Source organism: Triturus cristatus, chromosome 3_1 (genome assembly GCF_964204655.1).
Source record: "Triturus cristatus chromosome 3_1, aTriCri1.1, whole genome shotgun sequence".
Classification (NCBI taxonomy): domain Eukaryota; kingdom Metazoa; phylum Chordata; class Amphibia; order Caudata; family Salamandridae; genus Triturus; species Triturus cristatus.
In genome coordinates, this window is record NC_140583.1 from 99,554,987 (window position 1) to 99,582,944 (window position 27,958).

Consider the following 27,958-nt stretch of genomic DNA (forward strand, 5'->3'; position numbering starts at 1 on the left):
ATACGAGTGCGAGTATAGCGAGAGAAGAGAACTGAAAAGAGGAATTGATGAACGTGTAAAAAGCGATTAATAAATCATTGCTACGTGACTGACTGGAACCACATTCATTGCTTCTAGACACCCTCATGCCCAGACGAGAGGGTCCTGCGATACTCCTGGACTCGTCATATTTATTGCATTAATTTACAACGGAATAGTTAATCGGACTGCCCGGTTTTAGTCCAAATTCTAAAAGAATAAACAAAGGGTGAAAGTGTGACGCCATTCTCCTTTTTTCCACAAGGCCTTGACATCTGGGCGGTGGTACAGTGGCGTGGCACCCTCACAGCCACTGCCCTTGCATTCCATGCTTGCAGGTGGGCTCACTCCCAAGAGGCGGGAAACCGGCTTTATTACCGGCCTGCTGATTGGACCATCGCTTGGCCGAGAGTCTCAGCCTCGCGCCCGTCCGCCCGCATAGACATAGGGTTGGCGATAGAAGATGTCCTTTATCGCATCAGTCCCTCCCTTTACATGACGTGCACCACGTGGCGCCAACATTCTTTACGTGCCAAACAGCAGAATGCTGTACCCATATTTTACCTACGGCTTCTGCTTGTGTAAGTGGAGAGGGGGAGAAGCTAGCAAATAAATGGGTTGAACCGAGCCTGTTTTGACTTTAAAACCCAGAACACATGCCAAGCCAGAGGCGCAACTAGAGCCAAATTTCGGGGGGGCTAAGAAAAAATTTCGGGGGGGGGCTGAATCTTTTAAGCCATAGGCAGAGTGGGGCTGCAGGGGCTCTTAAAAGGGGTGAAACTGCTGCAGATCGGCGCATATAAATTCTCCCTGCTTCCTCGGACAGAGCAAACCTACAGTCACACGCACAAACACACATCATACGCTAGGGCCCATCACACTAAAATTCATACTATTACTCTATCCACACTGAATATGGGAGAGAAAACCTAAACCAATCTGCATCTAAACGAGGTCAATGCGACCATAAAATTGTCATGATTTTAAACATAGGAAATACATTTGAAACTCAATAAATGACAAGAAATGAACACCCAACACTGTAATTCAAACAAATACTTATTTATCTAAATTAGTTCAAGATGAAAGTCAATCATTAGCAAAATCATTATTCTCATAGTTACCTATTCTAGCTAAAAGGGTCAGGACAGGTCTCTCAGTAAAGTCTCTCGAGCTGCCGTCCTCAGCATAGGTTCAGGAAGAAGTCCAAATGCAGGTGAACGCGATGGACGCAATGGGAACCCGATGAACACGAAGAACGCAATGAACACGGACCCTCTCTAGTCTAACATATTTATAGGGAAAATAACAAATAAAAAGTAACAAACAAATGTTGAATATCCGCTGAGCAGAGCGAGCAGGAAAGGATGCCACTCGGTTACATTTAGAAAACCTCCGCTCAGGAAAAATCACAAAAATAAAAATACGGAAGAAGGAAACTCGAGTTTGCAAATGTATCTTTCGTAAATGTTCTTCCTTGGTATCTTAGCAGAGCCACCGCAGACTAGTCCTTGTTCATTGTGGCTTTATCCTTTTCCAAGGACAGTTGGATTAATTCCCAAAGCTGCTGTCCTCACGGAAAACTTTCTACCCAGGCAAAGACTGTGGTCAGGTGACTCTCAACCATGTTCAGCAAGGCCTCTCGTCAAAATTCAATTACTCGAGTGCAGGCTGTAAAAGGCAGCCATCTTGTTTTAGGCCAAAACGGACCATCTTAAGTAAAAGAAACACAAAACAACTTTACCACAGCATAATGATTAAACAGTGTTAATCCCCACTAATACCCATATGTGTATGTAATTATCTAGGCCATTACAAAAATGGGGTAACCCAAGGAAAAGGACCTGGGTGGATTAATGATACCAAAAACAGTGGTCCTTAACCAATGATTAATAAATCTGAGACATATATTTCGCTTAGTCAATTATTTAGCTAATCCTGAGCCTAAACGGAATTTTCTTTAAGAACAAAGGCTCGCAATATTCAATAAGTAATTCAATCCAACAGAGGACAACATCCAAAACACTGTGAGCTGGTATACATACGTTTATTTTTGGCAATTTTTTTTTGCAATATTCATAGGACAGAACGAGGTTGCTCCAAGGAGAGACGTGCATCAAAGGAAAGTGATTGAAAAGTGCTTGAATAGGACAAGGAATGAAAGATACATAGTGGTAAGAGTATTTAATCAATTTCAGACAGTGTGGATCGGTTGTAATTCACCGTCCAGAGTCTAAGTAACCTGGTCACATTCATTGGATACAAAATTAGTATAATTCAAAAAATGACCCCATTGATGGTCTTGCACGAAAGACTGTAAATGTGAATGTGAATTTAATCCACTAGGTGTTTCAGTTAAGATCACCTTCCAGTCAGGTTGCCCCCTATTTGGTCCTGATGAAGACCCGCAAGGCCAAGGCTTAAAATCCCCCAAGGCCATCAAGTCGGGTCGAAACGTCGACGCCCACCCTTTACTACCTGGGACACATTTACAGTCGTTCGTGCAAGACCATCAATGGGGTCATTTTTTGAATTATACTAATTTTGTATCCAATGAATGTGACCAGGTTACTTAGACTCTGGACGGTGAATTACAACCGATCCACACTGTCTGAAATTGATTAAATACTCTTACCACTATGTATCTTTCATTCCTTGTCCTATTCACGCACTTTTCAATCACTTTCCTTTGATGCACGTCTCTCCTTGGAGCAACCTCGTTCTGTCCTATGAATATTGCAAAAAATTGCCAAAAATAAACGTATGTATACCAGCTCACAGTGTTTTGGATGTTGTCCTCTGTTGGATTGAATTACTTATTGAATATTGCGAGCCTTTGTTCTTAAAGAAAATTCCGTTTAGGCTCAGGATTAGCTAAATAATTGACTAAGCGAAATATATGTCTCAGATTTATTAATCATTGGTTAAGGACCACTGTTTTTGGTATCATATGTAATTATCTAGCCTTCTGCGACGCAATAAAGCATTAGTACACGTTATTTTAAAAGCATAAACATGAAACAAATAGCACTTTTACAACACTCATTTAGTAAAATTGCACATTATTATTAAGCAACATATATGCATCCCACGTATAGTTTCTCTCATTAGTAATGTTGGTTAATCCGGACTTTTAACAAAACAAACTATTAATTAGTGTTTTCAAATTAGTAGTTCAAATCATAACATATAGACAAAACTGGAGCTTAAAACACGTTAAATTTTCAACAGAAAACTCTGCTCCAGCAATCCCCCCTTTGGTGATATCTTATCACCACAAAAACCAACCCAAAAAAAAAATGTTGTCCCAATTTTTAGGAGAAATCGGAAATGTCTTTTATAACACAACATTAAACACCAGACTCCCTCACATCATCCCTCTTTGACTCCAAATAAACACTCTCCCTCAATTCTTCTAATTCTATTTCTTGCTGATCTCTCCTTGATCTCTTTTGTTTCTTGTCAATATTTCCTCTAATTATTCTCTTTTTCCCTCTCCTGTTTTTACAACACAAACACCCCAATCTTAAAATCAATAAAGCAACAATTACACATGTCAAAGGAAATAATATTTTACCAATAAAGGTACTACCTATCTTAGCAATAAAACTCTTAACAGCAACTATCTTATTAGCTATTTTAGTCCAGACACTTTCAGCTTCCAGGGGTACTAATTCTTCATGCAAATCAGTAATATTTTTGATATAGACCTTTAGGTCTTTGCTTTCGTCAGGAATGTAAGTGCAACAATGTTGAACTTTCAGCATTCCGCAGACTCCACCCTCCTTGGCCAATAGAATATCAAGGGCAAGTCGATTTTGCATAGACATGGCACGTACGGCAATCATCTCCGTATTTACCAAAAGAAACCCTCCAGCGGTACTTGTCGATAAGCGATCCACCACTGTTGACAGTTTTCGAATCCCATATGCATTTAAAGAAATTCCCACTGCTGGAATTAAAGCACCAAAAATATCACCCACTATCTCCGACCAAGTTTCTCTCTTAAAACGTGTTAGTAAATTAATGTGTTCTACATCTTCTATCCTATCTATATGAAAAATCTTTGGAAAGACCAGGCCCACATAACATGTGCCATACCAATGGTCAGGCAACTTGTAATAAGCCTTGTTCCCACAAACATAATACACTCCTGGGAAAACTGGATCTTCTCCACCTTTAAAACCCCATCCTGTTGCAATGAAGTATGTATCATGACACTCACTAGTCCCAACAAAATATGTATCATATTGAGACTTCTTTCTGGTAATGCATAATTTACCCTTCTGTGGTGCATCTAAAGCTAAAGTTGGACTAGCCCCATTCCTCAACTCCTTTCCCATTTCAATGTCCCAAATTGTCTCACTCATTTTATATTTCCCTGCCTTCTCATGCATGCTCATTCTCCTTTCCTCTACCATGTTTAGGAAAGCCTTCTCCTCTTCTTTCAAACTGCAAGTTAAATTGTTTCTAAAAATGTAATCTAATGTTAATTCTTCTTTCTCAATAAAAATCTCACCAAAAATGTTAGCTTCTTTAGCTGGATTCAGCTTTTTGTTCATAGGCAATTGCCCAAAAATGTTATCTTTGTTAGACATCTCATAATCTATTTTCCCTAACAAATAAAAAACACTACTTAACACACTACATGAAATTCCATACGTAGCTGGTAAATGGTGATAAGTAACGCCTTCTGAAACGGATGCAGGTAATTGCATACAGACGTAGCAATCCCTAACTTCCATTGTCTTTACGTATTCGTACAATAACTTTGAAAAAACATTGCTAGAAAAATCATTAATTGACCTATCTTTATGTATGTAAATATTACTAATTCTAGTTGGAACTACTTTTTGTGAACTCTTCTCTACATTGGTCACATTCTCAGTATGTATTCCAAAATGGTCTATTGTAACTCTAAAAGTAACTAGTAAAGCTAGTACACCCCATAGTAGCATTAATAATCCAGTACAGCAGCAGCACATTCCACACCATCTTTTCAAAAAGGCACATCTACTTTGATTATTTTCTGTGTTAGCCATTTTACTACTTTGGCAGTGTCTTTTGACTTAGCCTCTTCTACTCCACTACTGAATTTTTAGAACTTTAGATTATTTCACACAGCTAATTCAGATTTTCTCTTTTCACTTCTCCAAGTGACTCTTCTAGTTCACTCAATTTGGATTTTCATCACTTTTCACTTCTTCTTCAGCAACATCAAATTGTATTAGATCATCAACAACATCCTGTGCATCCGACTCTTCTCCAATATCAGTCAGGATTACTTTCAGGATTCCAACAGTCTTCTCCTCAATCACTTCTCGTATGGTCCCCTCTGGATTTCCTTGACTCTCTCCCTCTTCACCTTCAGACAGTGCCACATACGTCCATTCCGGTGACCTATACTTCTGGTTAGGTTTTCTTATTCTCTTGATCTCCTCTGGTTCTTTTGAGACCTTTTGTTTTTCACCTTTTGCTTGATTCTGACTCGACACCTCATTCACCTGTTCAGCTTTCGATGAATTTGCTCCTACACTTGCTCGTGTCAGTCTGTACTTCAGCCTCTTTATTCTGTTAGGCCAAAGATCTCCTCTTACAACCCTCTTTGGTCTCACTTCTTTATTATTTCTCTCTCCGATCCAAGTTCTCTTTCTCAGAACTCGACCCTCTGATTTCTCATTTTCACTCTCATCTGACTCTGTCTCATTTGCCTCTTGTTCTTCAGCAGTTTTCTTTTGCTCCACAGTCTTTACCACCACTGATTGAGACTTCCCTATTTCTGTCCCTCCTCGGGTCTCCGACACGCAATCTTCTTGCTGTCTACTTGTCCCTTCACCTAGCTTATCAGGAATATTCCCTACACCTCCTCGGGGGTCTTCCGCAATCTGTCCCTCTCTAACTTCTTCTGACCCTGCTTCTTCAGGTGTAATCTCAAGTGGATTTTCAACCTCCTCATCTGATTCAGGAGTAGTCTCTGTGGAATTGCTCTTTTCTCTTCTTTCTTCTCCACTGCTTGTTGGAACTTCAGGCACTCTTACAGAATCTGATCTTTCCTCTGAAACTCTCAATGTTTCTCTTGAAGCCTCTCTTGGAAAGAAAGAATTACCTGACTCTCTTTCTCCTTCACCTCTTTCAGGATTCTTTCTCCTTCTCACTGGCTCAGTTTCTTCATCATCACTCGAATCTGACTCTTCAAAATACTCTTTACCAGTCCCATCCTTTGGATTTGGAACTCTCAGAGTATGACTCGCATGCACCCAGTTTTTCACACCGGCACACTTTACTGCAGTTGTTGTAGTCAGAATAACTTGTCTCTGCCTTCCCCACCTTGGAACCAAGCAATTTCTTCTTCTGTGTACCTTAATCCTCACCCAGTCCCCTGGACTCAGATCATGGGCTTGCTTCTTCTCAAGTGTGGTAGCGTCTTCTCCAACCTGGTGAAACACAGAATGAACTGCGTCAGCGAGGCCTTTACAGTAATCCAAAATCATGTCATCAGTTATTGTCATCAACTTGTTGACAGGCACAAATGCATGTCTCATCGTACGTCCCATTAAGATTTCGTGCGGACTCAAACCTGTGGTTCTATCTGGAGTAGACCTAATAGTCATCAGCACTAGAGGCAAGACATCAGGCCATTTCATTCCAGTGGCTAAACACATCTTACCAATCCGGTTTTTGATTGTGCCGTTCATCTGCTCAACCACACCAGAAGCCTTTGGTCTGTATGCACAATGTAGCTTCTGCTGTATGCTCAATGCTTCACAAATTAAACCCATGAGTTCATTGTAGAAGTGTCCACCTCTCTCTGACTCAATTGTCACTGGGAACCCGTACCTAGGAATCAACTCTCTCAACAGTAATTTTGCAACTGTTATTCCATCATTTCTCCTAGTCGGATAGGCCTCCACCCATCTTGAGAATAAACAGACTACCACTAGAACATACCTCAACTTGTTCACTTGAGGCATCTCAATGAAATCTATTTGCATTCTGGTAAAAGGACCTCCTTCTCTGCCTATTGTTCCTAGACTCACCACTGTCTTTTTCTCAGTATTGAACTGTTGACAAATCAAACATCTCTGACAGATGCTCTCTGCAATCAACCTGAACTTTGCATTGTACCAGGTCTGCTTAAATGACCTAATCATTGCGTCCCTCCCCAGATGTCCCTGGCCATGATACATTCTTGCCATTGTCGACAACATAGAGTTAGGCATGACTGGTCTACCATCTCTATAGATCCAAACATGATCTGTCTCTCTTGGGGCACAACCTGCCTTGATCCAATCTCTCATTTCCTCATCTCCTGCCTCATCCTGCAACTGTTTCACTTCATCCCACGTTTCTAGGACATTAGTAAACATCACAGAACAAAAAGACATTTCCCTTTCTCGTGCCCTATTAATCGAATGATTATTTTTCGCACAATACTGCGCTATGTCATTGGCAAAACGATTACCAAGAGTAACAAAATCATCTCCTTGTCCATGAGCAGCACACTTCACAACTGCTAGTTCTTTAGGCAGCTGTATCGCCTCAAGTAATTTCCCAATCACTTCAGCATTCTTTATTGGAGTCCCACTCGACGTCAAGAAACCTCTCTGTAGCCAAAGCTGACCAAAGTCATGAACGACTCCAAATCCGTACTGACTATCAGTCATCACAGTCACTCTCAGATTTTTCCCAATCTTGCAAGCTTTCGTCAATGCCACCAATTCAGCCACTTGAGCAGATCTCACTCCTTTCAAAGGCGAAGCTTCCATAACTTCTGAAACCTTGCACACCGCATATGCTGCACTCAGCACACCATCATCAGTCCTCAGACATGATCCATCCACAAACAACACATGATCACTCTCAGGCAATGGTAAATCTCTTATGTCTGGTCTTGGTTTTGTGCAGTAGTCAAGCACATCCAAACAATCATGATCAACATCATCTCCAACATTCACATTATTAGCATCTGGTAACAACGTTGCTGGATTCACATTCACACATCTCTCAAGAGTCACATTAGATGCTCCCAGAAGGATTTTCTCATATTTAGTCAGCCGACTATGTGACATGTACTGAGTTCTGCTTCTTGTCAAAAGAATTGCCACATCATGAGGTACGAATACCCTTACAGGATATCCCATTATTATACCCTCACTCTGTTCCAAGCTTCTGCATGTAGCAGCTACTGCTTTCAGACAACCTGGCAAACCCACAGCTACGGGGTCAAGTGTCGATGAGAAGTACGCAATCGGCCTTCTCAGTTGTCCATGCTTCTGAATTAACACTGAAAGTGCACACCCATTTCTCTCACAGCAGTACAACTCAAACTCTTTCTCATAGTCTGGCATTCCCAAAGCAGGGGCTTCACACATTCTGCTCTTCAATTCTTCAAATGCTGCCATTTGTTCTCCATCCAGTTCCAATGGGTCTCTCACTTCACTTTTTGTCAGCTTAATCAGTGGCTTTGCTATCAGGGAGAAATTACTTATCCACTGACGACAATAACCCACCATCCCCAGAAACATCCTCACTTCTCTCTGGGTCATCGGGGCTCTCATTCCTCTGATAATTTTGATCCTGTCATCGGTCACCTTTCTCAGACCCTTTTCAATATTTTGTCCAAGATAATGCACCTCTTTCTTACAAAACTGCAATTTGGCTGGAGATACCTTTAACCCTCAATCTGCCAGATGATTCAGTAAAGCTATGGTATCTACTTCACAAGCTTCACGTGTCTTCGATGCCACAAGTAAGTCATCGATATACTGCACCAGTACTGAGCTTTCAGGCATGATCAAACTCTCCAATGATCTCTTCAATAACTGATTGAATATCGAAGGACTCTCTGTATACCCCTGTGGGATACGACACCATGCTAAAATACGCTGGCCAAACCGAAATGCAAAAATTGGCTGGCTGTCATGATGCAATGAAATTGAAAAGAAAGCATGACACAAATCAATCACCGTATACCACTCAGCATCATGAGGAATCTGATATAAAATCACTGAAGGATTTGGCACAATGGGACAACATGCCACCACAATTTTGTTAACTTTTCTCAAATCTTGTACAATCCTGAACTTTCCATTAGGTTTCTTCAGCCCCATTATTGGTGAATTACACGGGCTACTCAGTATCTCTCTCAAAACACCCTGTTGAATCATTTTGTCGATTATAGGAGTTATTCCCTCAATTATCTCTGGTGTCAATCTGTACTGAGGAATATTAGGATAAACAATACCATCTTTCACTGAAATCTTCACTGGATCTACATTATTCATCAAACCCACATCTTCTCCAGTAAAATCCCAAACTGCTGTTTTCACTGTGTGTCTCAACTCCTGAGGCAAATCATCTGGATTAAACACTGCATATGTATCAACAATCTCACTCTCTCTATTGTCTAGAGTCATCCGGTACAAAACATCCTCATCCGGTGTCTCAAAAGCTATTCCATCAGGAGTACAAAAAATTGTACAATTCATCTTGCACAATAGGTCCCTACCTAACAAGTTCACTGGACTAGTGTCACAGACAACAAATCTGTGCATGTCTGAAAATTTCCCTATTCTCACCCTTACTGGTTCAGTAAGACGAGTCTTAATCTGTGTATTGGCTACACCAACCACTTGGATTGCTTCGTCCGAGAGAGGAAGATTTCTAATATCTGCTGACCTGACAGTTGATCTCGTCGCTCCTGTGTCTACCAAAAAAGTAACACTCTCACCATTTATTTTCCCATCTACAAATGGTCCTGCCTGGTCTATTTCTAGAGTTGCACCAAGTATGCACTCTTCCTCCTCTCTTCGGCACCGTCAATAGTCCCCTTCAGACTCACTCCCCTCATTCTTTAACCAGTACTGCTGTACCAGGTTAGAACGTCTCGGTTTGTTTACCTGCTCATCATTGTAGAATCCTGAGTCCTGGTTATGCTTTTGGGACCCTCTATTCTGCGGCAAGGGCGGTTTTGGCTCTTGACTCTGCTGTCTGCCAACCTGCTGTTGTTGCTGCTGTTGATTACACCCCTCGTTCTGCACCTGTTGATTTAAGGGTTTATTTTCATTACTCACTAATGGTGGATTGGTACACTCGGATCTCCAATGCCCCAATTGTCCACAGTTGTGACAAGGGAACTTCTTCTTGGCCTCCTCTAAATTCCCCTTTCCTTTTCCCGCATATCTGGGTCTAATTCCTGGATTATTTGCCTGTTCCATCAACTGTGCTTCTTGTCTCTCAGCAACTTTCACTTGTGCCCACATTGCCTTTTCTTTCAGCTTTCTCTGTTTTGCTTCAATCTCATCACTGAAGTATTTTGCATGTCTCAAGATCTCATCAATCTTTTTACTCTGCCAATCAACTGTGTTCACGTATTCTCTCACTTATTTCAGGTCTCAGGCCATATACAAATCTGTATACAAAATGACTCAAATCCTTGTCACCCAGGTGTTCATCTCCACTGAACTGTTTAAAAGCCAGTATCAGCCTTTCGTAAAAAGCATGAACTGATTCTTTTGCTTCTTGATGTATTCGATCTATCTTAACCCAGTCTGTCTCTTTCGGGGGTACTTTATTTTTCAGGAACACAATAACCTGCTCATATTTCTTCATAACCTATGGATCTGGTGCTCCTGTTTTCTGATCTCTTGGATACTCCTTTGCAGGCCAATCTATAACTATCTTACACTCAGCCCACAAGTCTGCTGGAACAATTATATCAAACCGACTATTCAGGTCAATCCACAGCACTTTTGACAATTTCACAAACCTGTCTACCTGCCTATACCACTCGACGGGCTTTTCTCTCAGTCGAGGGAAATCATTCGTAAATGATAAAATATCCTGTCTAGTCCATGGGACATGTACATATCCACCTCCAGGAATCTCTCTCATAGGATAAGCATCCACTGTTTTCTCTTTTTCTCTCACAGGAAAAGCTGAATAAGTCCTGTCCACTGAATCTTCCCTTTTCTTGTACCATCTATCCTTCCACTTTTCTACATCACCCCATTTTTGCAATAAGGCAATCATTTCTTTAATCTGTCCTGTTCTGCCAGCACCATTTAGATTTTCAATATCCTTGTCGGAGAAATCCATCCTGTAAGACTTCTGCAAAGCTTTCACCTTATCCATGTCAACTCCTTGTTCACTCGCTATTGCCCTTAACCTGTCATGTGTACTCTTAGCCCTCCAGGTGATACTCTTGCACATAAATAACAACTCTCCATCATGATGGTTTTTGAGTATATCTGTAGGAATTGTCCCTGCAATAAGCTCCTCCAATTCTATGCGCAACCTGGCTACATCAATTGCCTGCGAATCTTTATCCTTCTTTTGAAGAACTTTCAACCAATCATTCAAATCTTCAGCTGTTATTTCAGTAGTCTTTTTCACTGCACCCACTTGTTCTGTCACCCTCTGTGGTTCCAGAATTGTTCCTCCCAAACAACCAGTATTCAATCCTGAATTAGGCTGCACATCTAATCCTCCACTACAGGTGTCATGTCTCAACTGACTCAAATTATTTCCTCCCGTCCTCATTCCTGATTCCTCCAAAGAACAAGTACCAATCAAACCATTTCCAACATAAAGAACTGTCAAACCATTTTCACCCATTCTTTGCTTATCAAAAATAGGCACAACCGGACCAATAGTTACAGGCACCGTAACAGCTTCAAGATTCTTCGTCAGCTCTCTTATTTTCTCAGTCAGTTCAGATGTGGTTCTGGCTAATTCTCTTGTTTTCTCGTCACTGACTCGATTCTCTCTCTCTCGCTCTCTCTCTCTTTCCCTTTCCGTGAAAGAGCTATCACTTTTCAGATCTGGTGTCACAACCTCAGTTTTAATTATTCGCAAAGTATCTCTTATTGGAGTAGCAACTGGCGTGCTCTCTTCTGGTTCTGGTCTATATGGAGGTGGTCTCTTGTAAATCATGTCATCCAAGACCTCATCCTCATAATCATTAACTCCATACTTTCTCACCTCTGCATCTGGCACCTTCGCTGCACCTTTCCTCCCTTCCGCTTCTTCAACTGTCCTCATAGGATATAATCCCTCTGACATACTAGCATCTCGCCATCTCCTCATTCGATCATGATGAGTTTCACGATCATATTTCCTCCCAAAAAAGTACCTATAATTGCCTCCACTCCTCTGCTTTTCTCGCTCATGCACCTCATCTTCCCATTCCACCAACGCCTCGAACTATGTCGGCCTTGGTCTAGGCTCTAGACACATCATCTTTTCCAGTAAATTTCTCAACACGGCCAAATTAAATGAACCATGTTCCGGGAACGCTAAGACACCATCTTCCTTAGTATACTTAGCCCAGTTATTTAACCAAATACAGGTATGATACCCATATTTCGCAACCATGAAGGATGCAGGAGGTCTCGTTGGAGGTAGCAATTCACCCTCTCTGGTTATTATGTTCTTATCCTTGTCGAACCACCTCTTTATTTTACCGAACAAGGATTTCTTCTTCTTTTCCTCCGGTTGGTAATACATTTTAAAGTTTACCAATATTCTCTAGTCCCTTCCGCAACTGTACGATCTTTTATCCAATAACAGCGCGACTCACATCAACGCACCAATCCTGGAGCGTCTACGTCACTCTGTACTCCTTCCAATCCCTGCGCGGCTCACACCAACGCACCAATCCTAGCGCGAGCACTGTTCTGATCCACTACCCAATCAGAGCGCGGTCTGTATGACGTCAGCAGTCGCTGCAGTCGCCTCTGCTCTGTCTCCTGTCACTCGTCTACCCCTCCTTTACAAAGCCTTCTTGGTAGACTTCGTTTCAGATTCTACAAAATCTATTAGTTACAACATATAAACATCTCCATTGTCTGTTTCACTAACCACAGAATAGTAAAGAAAATCTTTTTCACAAGAATCCCGCTTTTCTCTAGAACAGCGCTTACCTCTGCTCCACTACGGAATAATTACTCTCGTTGACACAGTAGCACATCCCTCTACTCTGTCCTTCTAACATGCATCCATTAACTGTTTCCTCTAGGACTGCTCCAAAGAGTCTTACAATCAATTAAATGCTCATACATTCACGCACTTTCACACCAGAAAATGTAGCACATGTACACAGAATCCTGCCTTTCCCGAGAACAGCGAACAGTCTGTCCCACTACAGAATTATAACACACATTAACCAAGCAGTGCTTACCTCTGCCCAGTCCTTCAAACAAGCTCAGAGAATACCTATTACTCCTCCCGCGATAAGCTTTAACGGCGAACCTTACGGATCCCTGGGACTTATGACCAGAGTTTCACAGATAACCTTCGCTACCATACACACTTCTTTTATACTGGAAATATATCTAATAGTAACACCCGACGATGTCACTGATTCCAAACCCAGACAATGTGACGCGCAACTTCAATTGTCACACGTTTTTCCTGCATACGTACAGGTAATTCCAACAATCCCGTCTTTCCCGAGAGCAGCACACACTTCCCTCTGCCCTACTACGGAACCGTCACCAGCTCCCAAGTTCCAGAAGCACTACATAAAACTCAACACGACGACTTCAACACCTAGTATTAGTACATATACCAACATCAATCAATAATCAATGAATCAAAAGCCTATGTACAAGCAATCTAATCAGATCAAGACAATAATCTAACCATCATACTGCTACCAGGAAACTGCTGCAGATCGGCGCATATACATTCTCCCTGCTTCCACGGACAGAGCAAACCTACAGTCACACGCACAAACACACATCATACGCTAGGGCCCATCACACTAAAATTCATACTATTACTCTATCCACACTGAATATGGGAGAGAAAACCTAAACCAATCTGCATCTAAACGAGGTCAATGCGACCTTAAAATTATTGTCCTGAGTCATGATTTTAAACATAGGAAATACATTTGAAACACAATAAATGACAAGAAATGAACACCCAACACTGTAATTCAAACAAATACTTATTTATCTAAATTAGTTCAAGATGAAAGTCAATCATTAGCAAAATCATTATTCTCATAGTTACCTATTCTAGCTAAAAGGGTCAGGACAGGTCTCTCAGTAAAGTCTCTCGAGCTGCCGTCCTCAGCATAGGTTCAGGAAGAAGTCCAAACGCAGGTGAACGCAATGAACGCGATGGACGCAATGGGAACCCGATGAACACGAAGAACGCAATGAACACGGACCCTCTCTAGTCTAACATATTTATAGGGAAAATAACAAATAAAAAGTAACAAACAAATGTTGAATATCCGTTGAGCCGCTGAGCAGAGCGAGCAGGAAAGGATGCCACTCGGTTACATTTAGAAAACCTCCGCTCAGGAAAAATCACAAAAATAAAAATACGGAAGAAGGAAACTCGAGTTTGCAAATGTATCTTTCGTAAATGTTCTTCCTTGATATCTTAGCAGAGCCACCGCAGACTAGTCATTGTTCATTGTGGCTTTATCCTTTTCCAAGGACAGTTGGATTCATTCCCAAAGCTGCTGTCCTCAAGGAAAACTTTCTACCCAGGCAAAGACTGTGGTCAGGTGACTCTCAACCATGTTCAGCAAGGCCTCTCAGCAAAATTCAATTACTCGAGTGCAGGCTGTAAAAGGCAGCCATCTTGTTTTAGGCCAAAACGGACCATCTTAATTAAAAGAAACACAAAACAACGTTACCACAGCATAATGATTAAACCGTGTTAATCCCCACTAATACCCATATGTGTATGTAATTATCTAGCCTTCTGCAACGCAATAAAGCATTAGTACACGTTATTTTAAAAGCATAATCATGAAACAAATAGCACTTTTACAACACTCATTTAGTAAAATTGCACATTATTATTAAGCAACATATATGCATCCCACGTATAGTTTCTCTCATTAGTAATGTTGGTTAATCCGGACTTTTAACAAAACAAACTATTAATTAGTGTTTTCAAATTAGTAGTTTAAGTCATAACATATAGACAAAACTGGAGCTTAAAACACGTTAAATTTTCAACAGAAAACTCTGCTCCAGCAAAACAACAGCGAGGCCTCATTAACATGCAAATGGTCTTTTAAAGACCTGTGAAGTGCGGCTGTGTGCGCCGGGAAGCTTCTCATCCCGGGCTGCCTCACACGATGGGGGGGCTGAAGCCCTTTGAGTCCAATGGGTGTTGTGCGCCTGTGCCAAGCCATCCACAAATTTGGCATGTAAATCTAGCGACCAACCTCTTAAAATTGTGATTAAAACTTTAAAATTTCAAGCAAGTGTGTTTAACAACACGCAGAAGCAGTTCGGTGCATGGATGGTGTCACTCACTGTGTTCAGTGGTTTTATTTGATGACAGTCTCAAAAGAGGAAGGTCGAAACATTCATGATGTGTGATGTTAGCGGTGGGGGAAATAAGTGTGTGTCTGGCTGGCAGTGCAGTGCTTTGTAATCGGTTCTGTTAACCTTGTGTGACCTACGAGATGGGCGAACAAGTGTCTGGCAGTGCAGTTCTCAGTTCTATTTACCTTGTGTGACTGAAGGGATGGGCGAACAAGTGTGTGGCTCGCACTGAGGTTCTTTATAATCGATTCCGTTAGTTTTGTGTTTGGGGAGGGGTGGGAAGTTGTAATTCGTTCTAATGTGCACTTCTTCTTTAAATTGGATGATTGTAGTGGCTGTGTCTGTAGTTTGTGTATGGGGGTGTTGTAAATATTGTGATCCCCTCTCTGAGTGCTGTGTCCCGGTAGCAATGTATCTAGCTCTCTCGGGCGTAGTTTACAGTCGCGGGTGCCAACCTTTCTATGCAGGGTACTCCTCCTTGTGTAACGTGTTATCTTTAGAGGGCAACGCCCTGCCCCTTGCAGCTGGCCAGAAACAGCGTTGAGCAGATTCCTTGCTAACCTGCAGGGATGAGATTGTCAACTGCCCCGACCTCAGTTTTTGATAATCTGTATATCCTTTGTAGAGGTGAACATATCAGGCAGCGCAAATGTTGGAAAGTGAGTTGGGGCAGGCTAGTGGGAGCTTTAGAGGTGGGGGAGCGCCTAAAAATAAAGAAAGTTTACTTTTATTTTTGCCCTCTCAAGTAGGGGGTCTCCTCTTTTCCAAATACTGAGCAGTATTGTCCACTGGAGGTAGTTAGTAGCTTTAGTTCACTTTAAAAAGTCAGGTGGCATAGGTAGCTTAACTAATGAAAGACCAGGAGTAGGAGGAGCACCTCACATGAATGCTTTAGATGGTTCGAAACTTGAAAATAAAATTGGAGAGACTTAGAGCTCCAAATTAATGATGGGAACTGAGAGAGGATTGTGGCACATATTGCAGCTGTTTCTAGAAATGCGAGGTTCAAATTAATTAATTTCTATATCCTGCATAGAGCTTATCTAACACCTGGCAGGATCAACAGGTTCTATGTGACTGCTGCTGCAAAGCGCCCTAAATGTGGGAAGTTAGGGGCAGAACTGTTTTATATGATGTGGTCTTGCACTTTATTTACTGGGTTCTGGAAGGAAGTTATCGATTATATTAATGGAATTACCTTGCGGGATACAACCTTGGTCTGCCTCATAAGGGGATACACTTGCCCCAAAAATAAGAAAACTACTACTAGAGTTACTGACTTAGGATTGATTCTGGCAAGGCGAGAATTGACTAAGCACTGGAAATTGGCACGTGGTCCTCAATTTGCTGATGGTGTAAAGAAGTCATTAATTGGGCATTTTTAGAGTGTGCTTTTTTGTTTCGTGAGATGAAGAGAGGGCGATGAAAAATTGAAAGGGTTAAAGCATGGGAACACTTAGTGGATAATTTGGTAGCCCCAGAAGTTGATATAGATACATCGAATTGCTCTCTGAGTCTTTGTGGGAGAAAGATGGTGAATATAGTTTAATGGAATACAACAATTTGACAGTGAGGCCCTGTAGCTGCTAGCACCTAACATTCTATCCCCAAAATCAATAAATAGAGGGAAGTCTCCCAAAATGTGTGCACACAAACCTAAACACCCACTGTCAAAGTGCGGTCTCCAACTGGACTATACAATGTTCAACAGGCAATTGGTGCACCACTATGTAACAGTCCCATAAAATACAAGGTCTGTATCCAGATTCCTATTCTTCAAATTCTCCTTTTATTTAGAATCACAAATGGATCCGCCAACGCATTTCGTCCATTACAAATGGACTTCTTCAGGGCTGTAGACAACAAGTACATACACGTATAAATACACTTTAAAACACAATCTACAATACGACAAACACAACTATATTGTCGTAGCACCAACAATATATGCTTATATTGTTAAAACCATGTTTCAAGACACTCGTGTCCCATATGGCGGGACACAGAGACCTACCATACCAACACATACACAGTTTATTGCGAACCAACATTAGAAACAAGACACCATCAAAACAACCATATTTGCCCTCTAATAATACAGTATCTTGATAGAATCCAAGAAAAAGTATGGCGCATAGAAAGCAGAGTGAAAATTATTCTAAGACACAAGGTATATACACGATAAAAGCATCATAGACCCTTGTATTATTAAGTATAGACCAGGAAAGAAAGAAACCAACACATGCATACCGACGATAGGGGAGACCATAGTGTGAACCAGAAAGGTGCTCCATTCATGAGGCAAAAGGAAATGTCCAGACAGACCTCCACCCTCTCCCCCCAAGAGGGGCCCAGAAGACAGTAAGTTCCCAGGGTATAAAGACTCCTAATACCCACCATTCACGGAGTCCAGTTATAAGAGGAGCCGCTGTATCTGAGACCACACGTAAATTTCTCAGCAATGTCATACGACCTGAACTCAGAGAAATGAGTCACCCTGTATACCGAAGAAAGAGTCATAGAGGAGGTCCTAAGTCACGTCATCCATGATATATGTACTGGTTCAAAATCCATAGAGCATAACGGAATAATCAAAAATAGGCACATGAAGCAATTGTAGGCAACATATTCACACAAGTAATATTAGCAATCGGTGTACGGGACACCTATAATTATATGAACACTGGGTCCCACACAAATAAGGGCTGCCCAGAGTGGACAGTCATAACATAAACATAACATAACATGGGTAGTTGTAAAGCACACGTTCACCCTAACCGGGGTATCTTGGCGCTGAATAACAGATGTTTATTGTTACCCAACTCAATGGTACTCATTTTATCGACCTCAGATGGATATAAGGCTGAGTGGACCTGCCCGGATTTGAACCTGTGTCCATGAGGTCGAGCACAGGCCCCTGCAGTGAATGCATTAGTCCACTAAGCCACCAGGCGCAGCCACTCAGCACCTACAAGAGAAAAGGTTGAAGTAGCGTTGCCTAAGGATTCTTTTATAGTGAAAGCGATGAAACCAGCGTGATGCCCAGGTACAGCTATATTTATGCCGTACACTGTTGCCCCAACAAATGAGGGGTGTTCTGCTTATTATAGCCATAGGTACTATAGAAACAGGAGAGGAGAAGTTTGCCTCTACCATATGAGTAATTGACATAAAGAGTCAAATATACAGCGACACATAGTGTATAAAAGAAAATCGTAAAAAAGAGAAATAAAAATTCACCTCCACTAGAGAAGCACAAAATATATAAGATTTAAACCCCAGTACTACAGGGACGCTGTTACCATCATATCGGTAACCAAGCGTCCACATGCATACATCCAGGAACGAGCAGGTACCCTGAAAGTGCTTTCATATAGCTAGGGTCACCTAAATTCCATCAAATTATCCAAAAGTGTGATTATTATTATTTATCACAAAATGCTAATAGCCTAAAAAGCAAGCGGTGGTGAATTTCTCTGCGATTGGTGTGCTTAATAAAGTGGGTTTCGGTTTAGGTACAGCACTTGAAATTATTATCAAAATTATACCCGTTTCACAAAGTGAGACCCCCAGGGTAATCAGCCGCCGTCAAATACTTGAATCCATGCCGATTCCACACCTCCAAACCTGCGCTCACCTTGATCACCAAAAATAAGAAAACTACGCTAGAGTTACTGACTTAAGATTGATTTTTGGCAAGGCGAGAATTGACTAGGCACTGGAAATTGGCGTGTGGTCGTCAATTTACTAGATGGCGTCAAGAAATGATTAATTGGGCATGTTTGGAGAGTGCTGTATTGTTTCGTGAGATAAAGAGAGGGCAAGGAAAAGTTGAAATGGTTAAAGCATGGGAACACTTGGTGGATAATGTGTTAGCCCCGGAAGTTGATACAGATTCATTGAATAGCTCTCTGAGTCTTTATGGGAGAAAGGAGGTAAATATAGTTTTATTCAGATATACTGAGTAATAATAATAAGTAGCTATATGGTATACTTGTGAATGTGGAATATTTTAGCACTTTATTTATGCCTGCTTTGCTTCATATAGGGTAAGTGTGGGAGGGGGTATTGGTGTAGTTTTTTGATGTACTTTAACATATGCCTGACAACTACAGTAGTTGAAATGTGCATGAATATTTGTGGGTGCTTGTTATAAGGGATATTTTGGTTATCACTTTTAAACTATGTAATTATCTAGGACATTTCTCTTTTTAAGATCTATCTTTTTATCCATTTATTATCAGTATCTCTGACTTCTCCTTTTTAAATCTATTTATTGAATACTATTGTAGTGCACTTTATTTTTGATCCGTGTAAATATACTTGTCACTATTGCACTAAGTTGTAGTTAAAGAAACAAATACTAATTATTTAAACCTGAAAGGTGTTTTGAAATGGGAGGAAAGGCGAGCAAGGAGAGTTCATCAGGCATTATCATCGACTAGTCACTTATCAAAGCATGATCTGTTTGTATTGCGGCACCTGTGTTATGCTCCGCAAGTTTATTTAAAAAATATGTATGTACGTATAAATTAGTAAAGTTTGCAGAATGTGATAGAAGGCCCTGGTTTCAAATATTTCTTTTTTGCATTAACAGCAGCACCAGCAGGAATGGTCAGACGACATCATGAGTCTCTTACAATCAGATAGTGAGGTGTGTAACTACGACGACGCTTGTTGCGGTGCCATGGCCAGCGCGTGTAGTGCAAAAGAGGACAGTTTGGAACCAGGCTCCACACCAGTGGGAAACCAGTCTGGCTCCTACACGGAGGAGATTCAAGGCTATGACGAGGACTTTGATCCCCCCTTGGAGAGCAAGTATGAGTGCCCAATCTGTCTAATGGCCCTTCGGGAACCAGTTCAGACTCCATGTGGACACCGCTTCTGCAAAGAATGTATCCTGAAATCAATCAGGTGAGTAGCTGTGGCTTTGACCAGTGAGCCCTTCTGTTATTTCTATTTAGGGTAGCTGGATCTCCACAAGAGTTTTGAAGGCAAGCTTTAATTATGTCTGAGTACAATAGTTATCAGCTGCAATAGAACATATGGTTTTTCGTGGCCAAAGAGCTCCATGATCCAAAGGAGTTTGTAACAAATAAAGAAAAAAATATAACCCACCACTTAAAACTAACAAAATGCACCACTACGGTGCTGTTTTGAAAAAGTGGAGTGGTAAAGAGGCTATGTTTCTCAAGTAAATGTAACGTCATTATTGCAGTCCAAGGCTCTGACAAGCAGGATGGAGGTCCCTCGAGCAACTGCTCTGCCTACCCAGATTCTATATGACCTAAGCACAATCTGTTAAAAAGTTCTACGCCCACTATTGAACAATGCATTCACAGAAGTCCCAGCGCATCTTCCCCTTTACACAACCAACAAACCTTGTCACAGCAATCACTAATACGCATACACAACGCACAGAAAACAAATGCACAGAGAACAATAAACCTAGGTGAGTTAACTTGAAAAAAACTATAGAAAATCTTTCAGATTTCTTTGGAGTACTATTTCACCTTTGCGACCTCCACACTTTAGATGCAGACTTATCCAGGAGCAAAGACCAAGGGGCAGTACAAAAGCGATGTGGCTCAGGAAGAACAGACCATCTGTCCTTGTTCCATCGCTTACCATCATCCAGCTTGACCACCGTTTTCTTCACTGCCTCTACAGTTTTGAGCGTTGAAAGCCAGGTCATTGCCTTGGGAACAAAACCAGCCAACCTCACCCTCGCCCGCTCTATCAAACAACTAGCAATCATGCCTATCAACATATCATAGTTTGCAACTTTTCTATTTTTCTGTACCTCCTGTGGTGTTGCACTCTAGTCTTTCTCCCACGTCATGCATCCGCAATGCATTGTGGATGCACTGACGTGGGTTGAGAGACCATTTTGTATTTTCTGCTGGCATTCCATCGCTCTCCCTCTCCAATAAAGCACGTACTTCTTCATGCTCCGTGTGGACCTTAGATTTATTGGTGTTCTTGCATATTACGTTCACACTACACCTCCTTAACTTAATTCACCGATATGGAAAGTTTGCCCACCCAGGTACTAGTCCTTTTGGATGAAGGCACTCTGCCCGGCAAAATTAATCAAGTGAAACATACATCTCAGCATTTGATGTGGCGCAAACGGCTCACAACAATTTTTGAAAACGATCTAAACCACTGGCCACACGAAACTGCAAACTGTCTTGCATGTTTCAATATACCCATTACTTCTGGGATGATACGACAAAGTCCTTTTGTGTTTTGTTCCAAAGACGCATTAAATTCACCATAGGTAAACTGGCCCCCATTATACATGACAATTCCTTCAGGAATAACTTCTCTGGCCAACAAACATCAAAGGAATTCTATCACCGTTTGCATTGTCGGCACAGTTAACAAACTTAACAGCACAACATGACGATCATTATTTCTTACCTACTTTTTCTCTTAACACATTAATTGGACCAGTGGCGACTAAGTCACGTTTTTCCAAGCTCTATCTGGCACAGAGTCAAACTCTTCCTGAGAGGGAACAGCGACATGAGATTTCTTGTCAGAAACACATGGTCTGCACTGACAAACGTGATGCTGACTGGGCCCGTTGGGACTCAGCCACAGAAGCTCTCCCTGGTCGTGCACTTCATTGCTTTCATACCAATATGTCCTTAATGTGCCCAATTTAAATCTCTGTCTCAGATCTTGCTAGGAACAACCAACAATTCTGACCAGCTAAAAATCCACTGAGAATCCTACTGCAATATAGCGATGAACAGCTGCGCACCCCTCAGTTCCTTGAATCAGGCCATCCATGACCCTAACACACACTTCATCTTCCCTCAAGGCTTCTTCTTACTTAGACTTAGCAACAGATCCACTTCTCTTGATTCTCGCTCTTCTGCAGCAGAGGGAGCTCTGCTCCTCTCAAACTGTGTAAGGCAAGCCATACAGTTTCATCCTTCCTAGTCCTTCTCTGGAACAGTACAGCAGCAAGATCACAATGGCTGGCATCTGTCGCTACCTCACTTATATCACGGGTGTTAAAGGGCTCGAGGAGAATGTGATTAGAAACTTCCAATTTTTAAATTTTAAATTCTTCATTGCATCCTTTATCCTATTCTAGTTACCTTCTAAACATCTGGCGTCATTGCAGTATGTTTCACTTCGTTATTGGAGAACAAATCTGTGACCAGAGACCCCTGAAGCAACTGCTCTGCCTAAACATCCAGATTCTATATGGCCTCCACACATTCTAACAAAGTCCCAGCACACCTGAGTTAATTAAAAATGTGTGAGTAGACTAAAAGCAGACACACTTCCATTGGCATATCTTCTGCTACAATCAGTCAAGCCTGTTTTAGAAATATTTGGGAAATGCAGTGATTTAATTATGCACTGTACTTATAAATAAAATATTTTGTATAGAATATGGGTACATTATCTATTGGCATCTCACACTAGCCGGATGTAAGATAAATGTAAAACCAGATGTATCGCACGGCTACAAAACAATGCAGTCATCCTGATCTTGGCCAGTCAACAAAAGCCTCGGTTAGAGAGCAATTTCAGAGACACAGTGGTCATTCAGAGTTCTAGTCAATCAACCGAGGCTTGTATCCTTGAATTACAACACATCTTCTGACAGTCAAGATTCCTAATTTCACTGCTCCCATGCAAGTGTCACCATTTACTTTGATGCTTCGGCCTCCTATCCTCTGCGTCTCCTATCACCAAAACCTAACATCGCACATCTTTTCCTTTTTCTGTTCGCCCCCTCTGAGCTTAATTTTTTTTCTTTTTAAGGTTCATTATCTCTCTCCTCATGTTTCTTCTCTTCCCCCATGTTTGTTCTCTTTCTACACAGCCATTTAACTAAACAAATTCAGCTGGTGACTGAACTGCCAACCTCGAGGGTGCTGCCATGTTCAGCCTACTTCCCTGACCTCACTCCCTACTAAATTATTTGATGCTGCCTAGGTCACATGACCCTCTGTACCAAATAGCCCAATTACCCTTCCCTGAGGCAGTGATGCAGGATTCAGTGATGGTGTTGATGATTGTGCCTGGTTCTTGCTGCCGATTGCAAGCAGAAGCCCTCAGCCAGCTCCCCTTGGTGGTCCGGTAGACAACAGTTTTCTGCACCTCCTTTGCTTCACAGTTTAGAATCTCTTCTCTACTTTATAATTTCACCATGTATCCCCTTGACGTGGACACACGCTGCTCCTGGGATGATGTAGAGGTATCCACGTGCTTGGAACCGGAAATCTTAGAATCTTGAAAAACAAAGCGACATCGAGATTGTCCAAACATATCGAGGATCATTGCAACGGGTCCTCAGTAAGAATACAGGACCAGTCTTATCCTATAGATGTGCTGTAGATGTTACAATACTCAATTTGAACATAAAGATCGGCTCATATATCCTCGTAACCCGATCGTAATTAAATATCAAAAGGCAGGAAGGCAGACCAAAAGGCCTGTTCCTTTACGTTCCCGCTGAATTCAGCGCATTCCGCTTTTGAATTAAAAGGCAAGAAGTCTACTAATACGGACCTCTTGGATGTACTAATGAAACCTATAAGATTATCTGTACCGTGGGAGATTTGAATAAATTGTCCTGAAGAAGGTGGTCCTATAACTTTAGCATTCCACCGAAACGCGTCGACGCAAGTCCAAAAGGCAGACTGTAGACTGGAGTGACATCTGTTCTCGATGAAATTAGCTAGCAGTATCAACACTGCGGAGAACAGTTGATTTGGGTCTAGTGTCTTCCTTTGTATTCTGGATTAGAAAACATTTTTTCTTACCTGTGTTCTCCCTATGCTTTGAATTGTTTTTTATTTGCGATCTTTATTGCTCGCTTATTGCACAACAGGTACAATGTCATATGTTGTGTGTACTGTTGTGTAACTGTCTTATAACTTTTATTCTGTAACTGTCTTACAATTTTTATTGTGTAACGTTTTTAATAAAATAGAAATTTTTATAACATTTTGGGACTAGGGTTCAAATTTTGGTGTCTTGTTCTGGTGACTGATTGAGTTTGATATCTGTATGAGTTTGTGTGGTTATCTGCACATGTGCCAAAAAGGGAAATATTTCTTTGGACTATTGTCCCCTTGACGTGGAGTCTGACTTGGTTTTGCATGCACAATTGTCTGTGATTCTTCGTTCCTACCATTCTGGGCCTTCATCGCATAAAATGAGGTGTCTATTTGCACATTGACTCCCCTTGTACTAACCGTGGTTGTTTGTTCTCTTTGGCTCTCTATCTTTATCCCGCAAGTGGAGAGGTTCAAAGGTCTGACAATTTTTTATTGTGGTTCTGTTTTTCTGAAATTGTTGTGTTGTGATGATAGTCTGCATCATTGGTGGATTATTTTCGAGTATAGTAAGTTTAGGCAAATGTCATAAAAACATATATTGCACATGTAGGGTCCGATTAACAAAGTGCATTTTGAAGTGCGTAAAGTAGTACTGCTTACTTGCTAGAAAATGCACTTAACCCTGGTAGTGTAAAACCTTCACCTCTCTTATCTTTTTTTATGGGGAGATCTTCACACATGTGAATTCACTACTTAATAGTAATGTGGAGGGACCAGGGGAGTGGGTGGAAAATGGGCCATACCAACTACTGAATGGTGAGGGTTTCGGAAGGAGCTAGGAGAGGTATAAAATAGTAAAACTCATTCCTGTTCTCAAACTGCATTTCTAAACCTACAGCGAGAAAGGTCCCAAAATAGTAGAAAATGTACTCCAACAGAGAGATGTAGTAAGCCTAGCGCCACACATGGCCAACCACTGGTACTGCAGCACCCTCCTATAGAAAATAATGAAGGTAGGGATTTCTAATAAAACCAATAGAAAATAATATTCAAATCAGTGACTAAAATTAGTTATAAGTATGTCAATTTTAATTTTATGTAAAAAATGTGTAAAAATAAAACCTGTATTTTATTTACAATATTTTAATAGTTTTTTTACATTAAATATCAAGGTAGCATTCTTTTTTATTAAAATAATAATTACATTTCCTTCAGTTCAATCTATATTTCACTTTTGATAATTATTCATAAATGATAAATGCAGTTTATTGCTTTAGGTGAAAATGATTTCTTTAATGTAAACCTCAAAAATAATTGTGATCTAACATTGTAAATAATTAGATTTTCTATTTAAATCTAGTTAATTATGCTGTAGTTTTTTTAAATTTTATTCACCATTTAAAATAAATGCATACAATTATTGTATATAAATATTTAATGCAAAATCGTTTTTTTTTGTTGGTTTAATAAACCTTTTTAGGTCAAGCCTCCTTTAGAAATCAGTCAGCTCTTTTCAAGCACTTGTACTGGCATCCACCTTGCGGGAGCGAGTAGCAGCCATCTGTTTGCAATTAGCGTGGCCGCGCGCGTCTGCACTTTTCAAGCACTCGTGCTTGTTCATCTTCTCTGTAACCCTCTACTCTTCAAACTGCTGAAGAAATGCATTTGAAGTTTCCACTGTCTCGCTTTCCTCTCAACAAGGCACCATTTTTTGTTGATATTTATCTATCTCCTAAATATCGCTCTTGTGAATGTGTTTACCCTCAGTTTTTCTCGTTTTCCAAGTATGATAAAACAAAATATTATTCGTGACTTTTCTCCTTTCCCACACCTCCGTCTTCTTTTGTACCATTCTCCACACCGGTGATCATCATGTCGTTGTCTGAAAACAGGTTTATGGCAATTCCATAGAAAAACACAAATGCATTTTCAGAGTAATGTATTGAACAGTGACCCAGGAACAACAAGGGCTGTTTATGCGATTACCCTCTGTTGCTGTGCACATTTTTTTCAGTTTCCCTTGGCTCACGATTGTACTTCAAAGTAGCAGACATCCATCAGCCTGTCTAGTTTCCAAAAGAATAACTGGGTAAAAATGGAGGCCAGCGAAGAACAAAAATAGAATCTGGTCATAGTATTTATCATGGTACCTTTATTTAAATTATTTTGTGACAGACGAGGCAGAGCTTGTGGAGTGTCCAAAATGTAAACGCACAGCTTAACAAACGGAAGGTGGCAGTCGAAAATATGAAATAAAAAGAGGCAGTGATGTATGTTGTGAAATATTAAAGCGTCACTTGCAGACAGTGACATTAGTCCCCAATTGATAAACTCCAGCGCCCTCGTTTTCTACGTTTCTAGAAAATCTAGACTAAAAGTGAATAGCGGGAACTCTTCTTGCATACAAAAGCTCACATATTGCAACATCTAAATCCAGGCTCAATGACCAAAGGCATTAATCTCGAATAGTGGATGTGAATTTGTAAACCCTGTATTTGGATACACGTGGAAACACACTTAACTATACTGATTGTTTTATCTCTTGCTTATCCGTGAATTATGATGACTAATGCAAATTGTTGACATATAAACATTTGTGAACAATGAGTATGCAAAAAAGGTGCCAATTTTCCCCAACTTGTGTGATGTGATCCAAGTCTTCAAAAGGAGAGACAAACGAGATACATCCAAAGTAGAGAAACTATATTGCAAACAAGCATTGGCATAGCCAATAGGTCTCGCTTTTGGGACCTCATAAGTATTTAATTATGCAGCACAATATCCTTGGTGCAACAACATCAACTGTTGCATAGCTAAACACTTATAAGGTCCCAAAGGCGAGACCTATTGGGTATGCCAATGCTTGTTAATCTTTCCTATGCTGCAACCCAACATAAACTAGTCGCGTATTCACTCTTCCAACAAGCCTTCAAACTTGCAAGTAACACCCAAATTACACAAGGTTGTGACATAAGACTCAATGGATTCCTGTGCCCTTTGCATACGTCTACCGAAATGAAAGTGCTCCAAGATCGTAATCACTTTTGGTAGATAGTCCCTAAACCAATTTAGCAAGTCATATCTCAAACTCATTAAGATTGTCACTATCACTTCCACTTAGGTCAGGTAAATGTTCGAGGACCTCTTGACCATTCGGGTCCATAGAAGTGCAGCAGCAAAGAAGTCTTTCTCCCAGCACTTTGTGAGATACTCCACACAAATGCGTAATTCATAAAGACCATTTTGCACATAGACCACCTAATGGGTGGTTTACCTGGATTAGACAAAAAGAAGGGTGGAGGCATAACATTCTGCATCTTTAAGAGGAATACAGTAAAGAGATACCAGAAGCAAAGCCCAGGACCTAAATATCAGAACGCCAATGTGTGACTTTCACAACTTAGACAATAAACATACCCATCACCCCGGAGTGCAGTTCACACCCGAAAATGACCTAAAAAATTTCAACTTACTGTCCTAACACTAAGAGACAAAAGTACATGCTTATTAACTAGGTATTCTTGAAGCTAAGTAATTATGAAAAATTAGCCGCTCAAACATTAAGCAATTAAAAATGTAAATCCACCAGCAGACACGCAGTAAGAAAGATCACGTAATATCACCATTCACCATAGGTCATAAAAAAAGACCAAAATGGTATGCAGTAATGCGCCTTGAAGACTCTGTTTACATCTCCCTGCATTCAGTCGGAGTACAGAGATGGCATGGAGAAGAGGCTAGACACCTAGCAAGATCGAAGGAAGAGAGAAAGTGGGAGGGGGAAGAGGAGGTGCCGTGTAGAGAGAGGAAGAGGAGGTGCAAGAAGAG

The 27,958-nt window shown here is 40.9% G+C and overlaps 1 protein-coding gene across 1 annotated transcript in view; it reads left to right on the plus strand.

Moving 5' to 3' along the window:
* Positions 1–27,958, plus strand: part of TRAF6 (TNF receptor associated factor 6) — a 111,701-nt gene that overhangs the window by 44,282 nt on the left and 39,461 nt on the right. The window contains exon 2 of the mRNA XM_085643474.1: positions 19,915–20,231. Within this exon, the coding sequence (XP_085499600.1) occupies positions 19,945–20,231 (287 nt within the window). The 5' untranslated portion in view covers positions 19,915–19,944. The remainder of the gene's footprint in view (positions 1–19,914; positions 20,232–27,958) is intronic.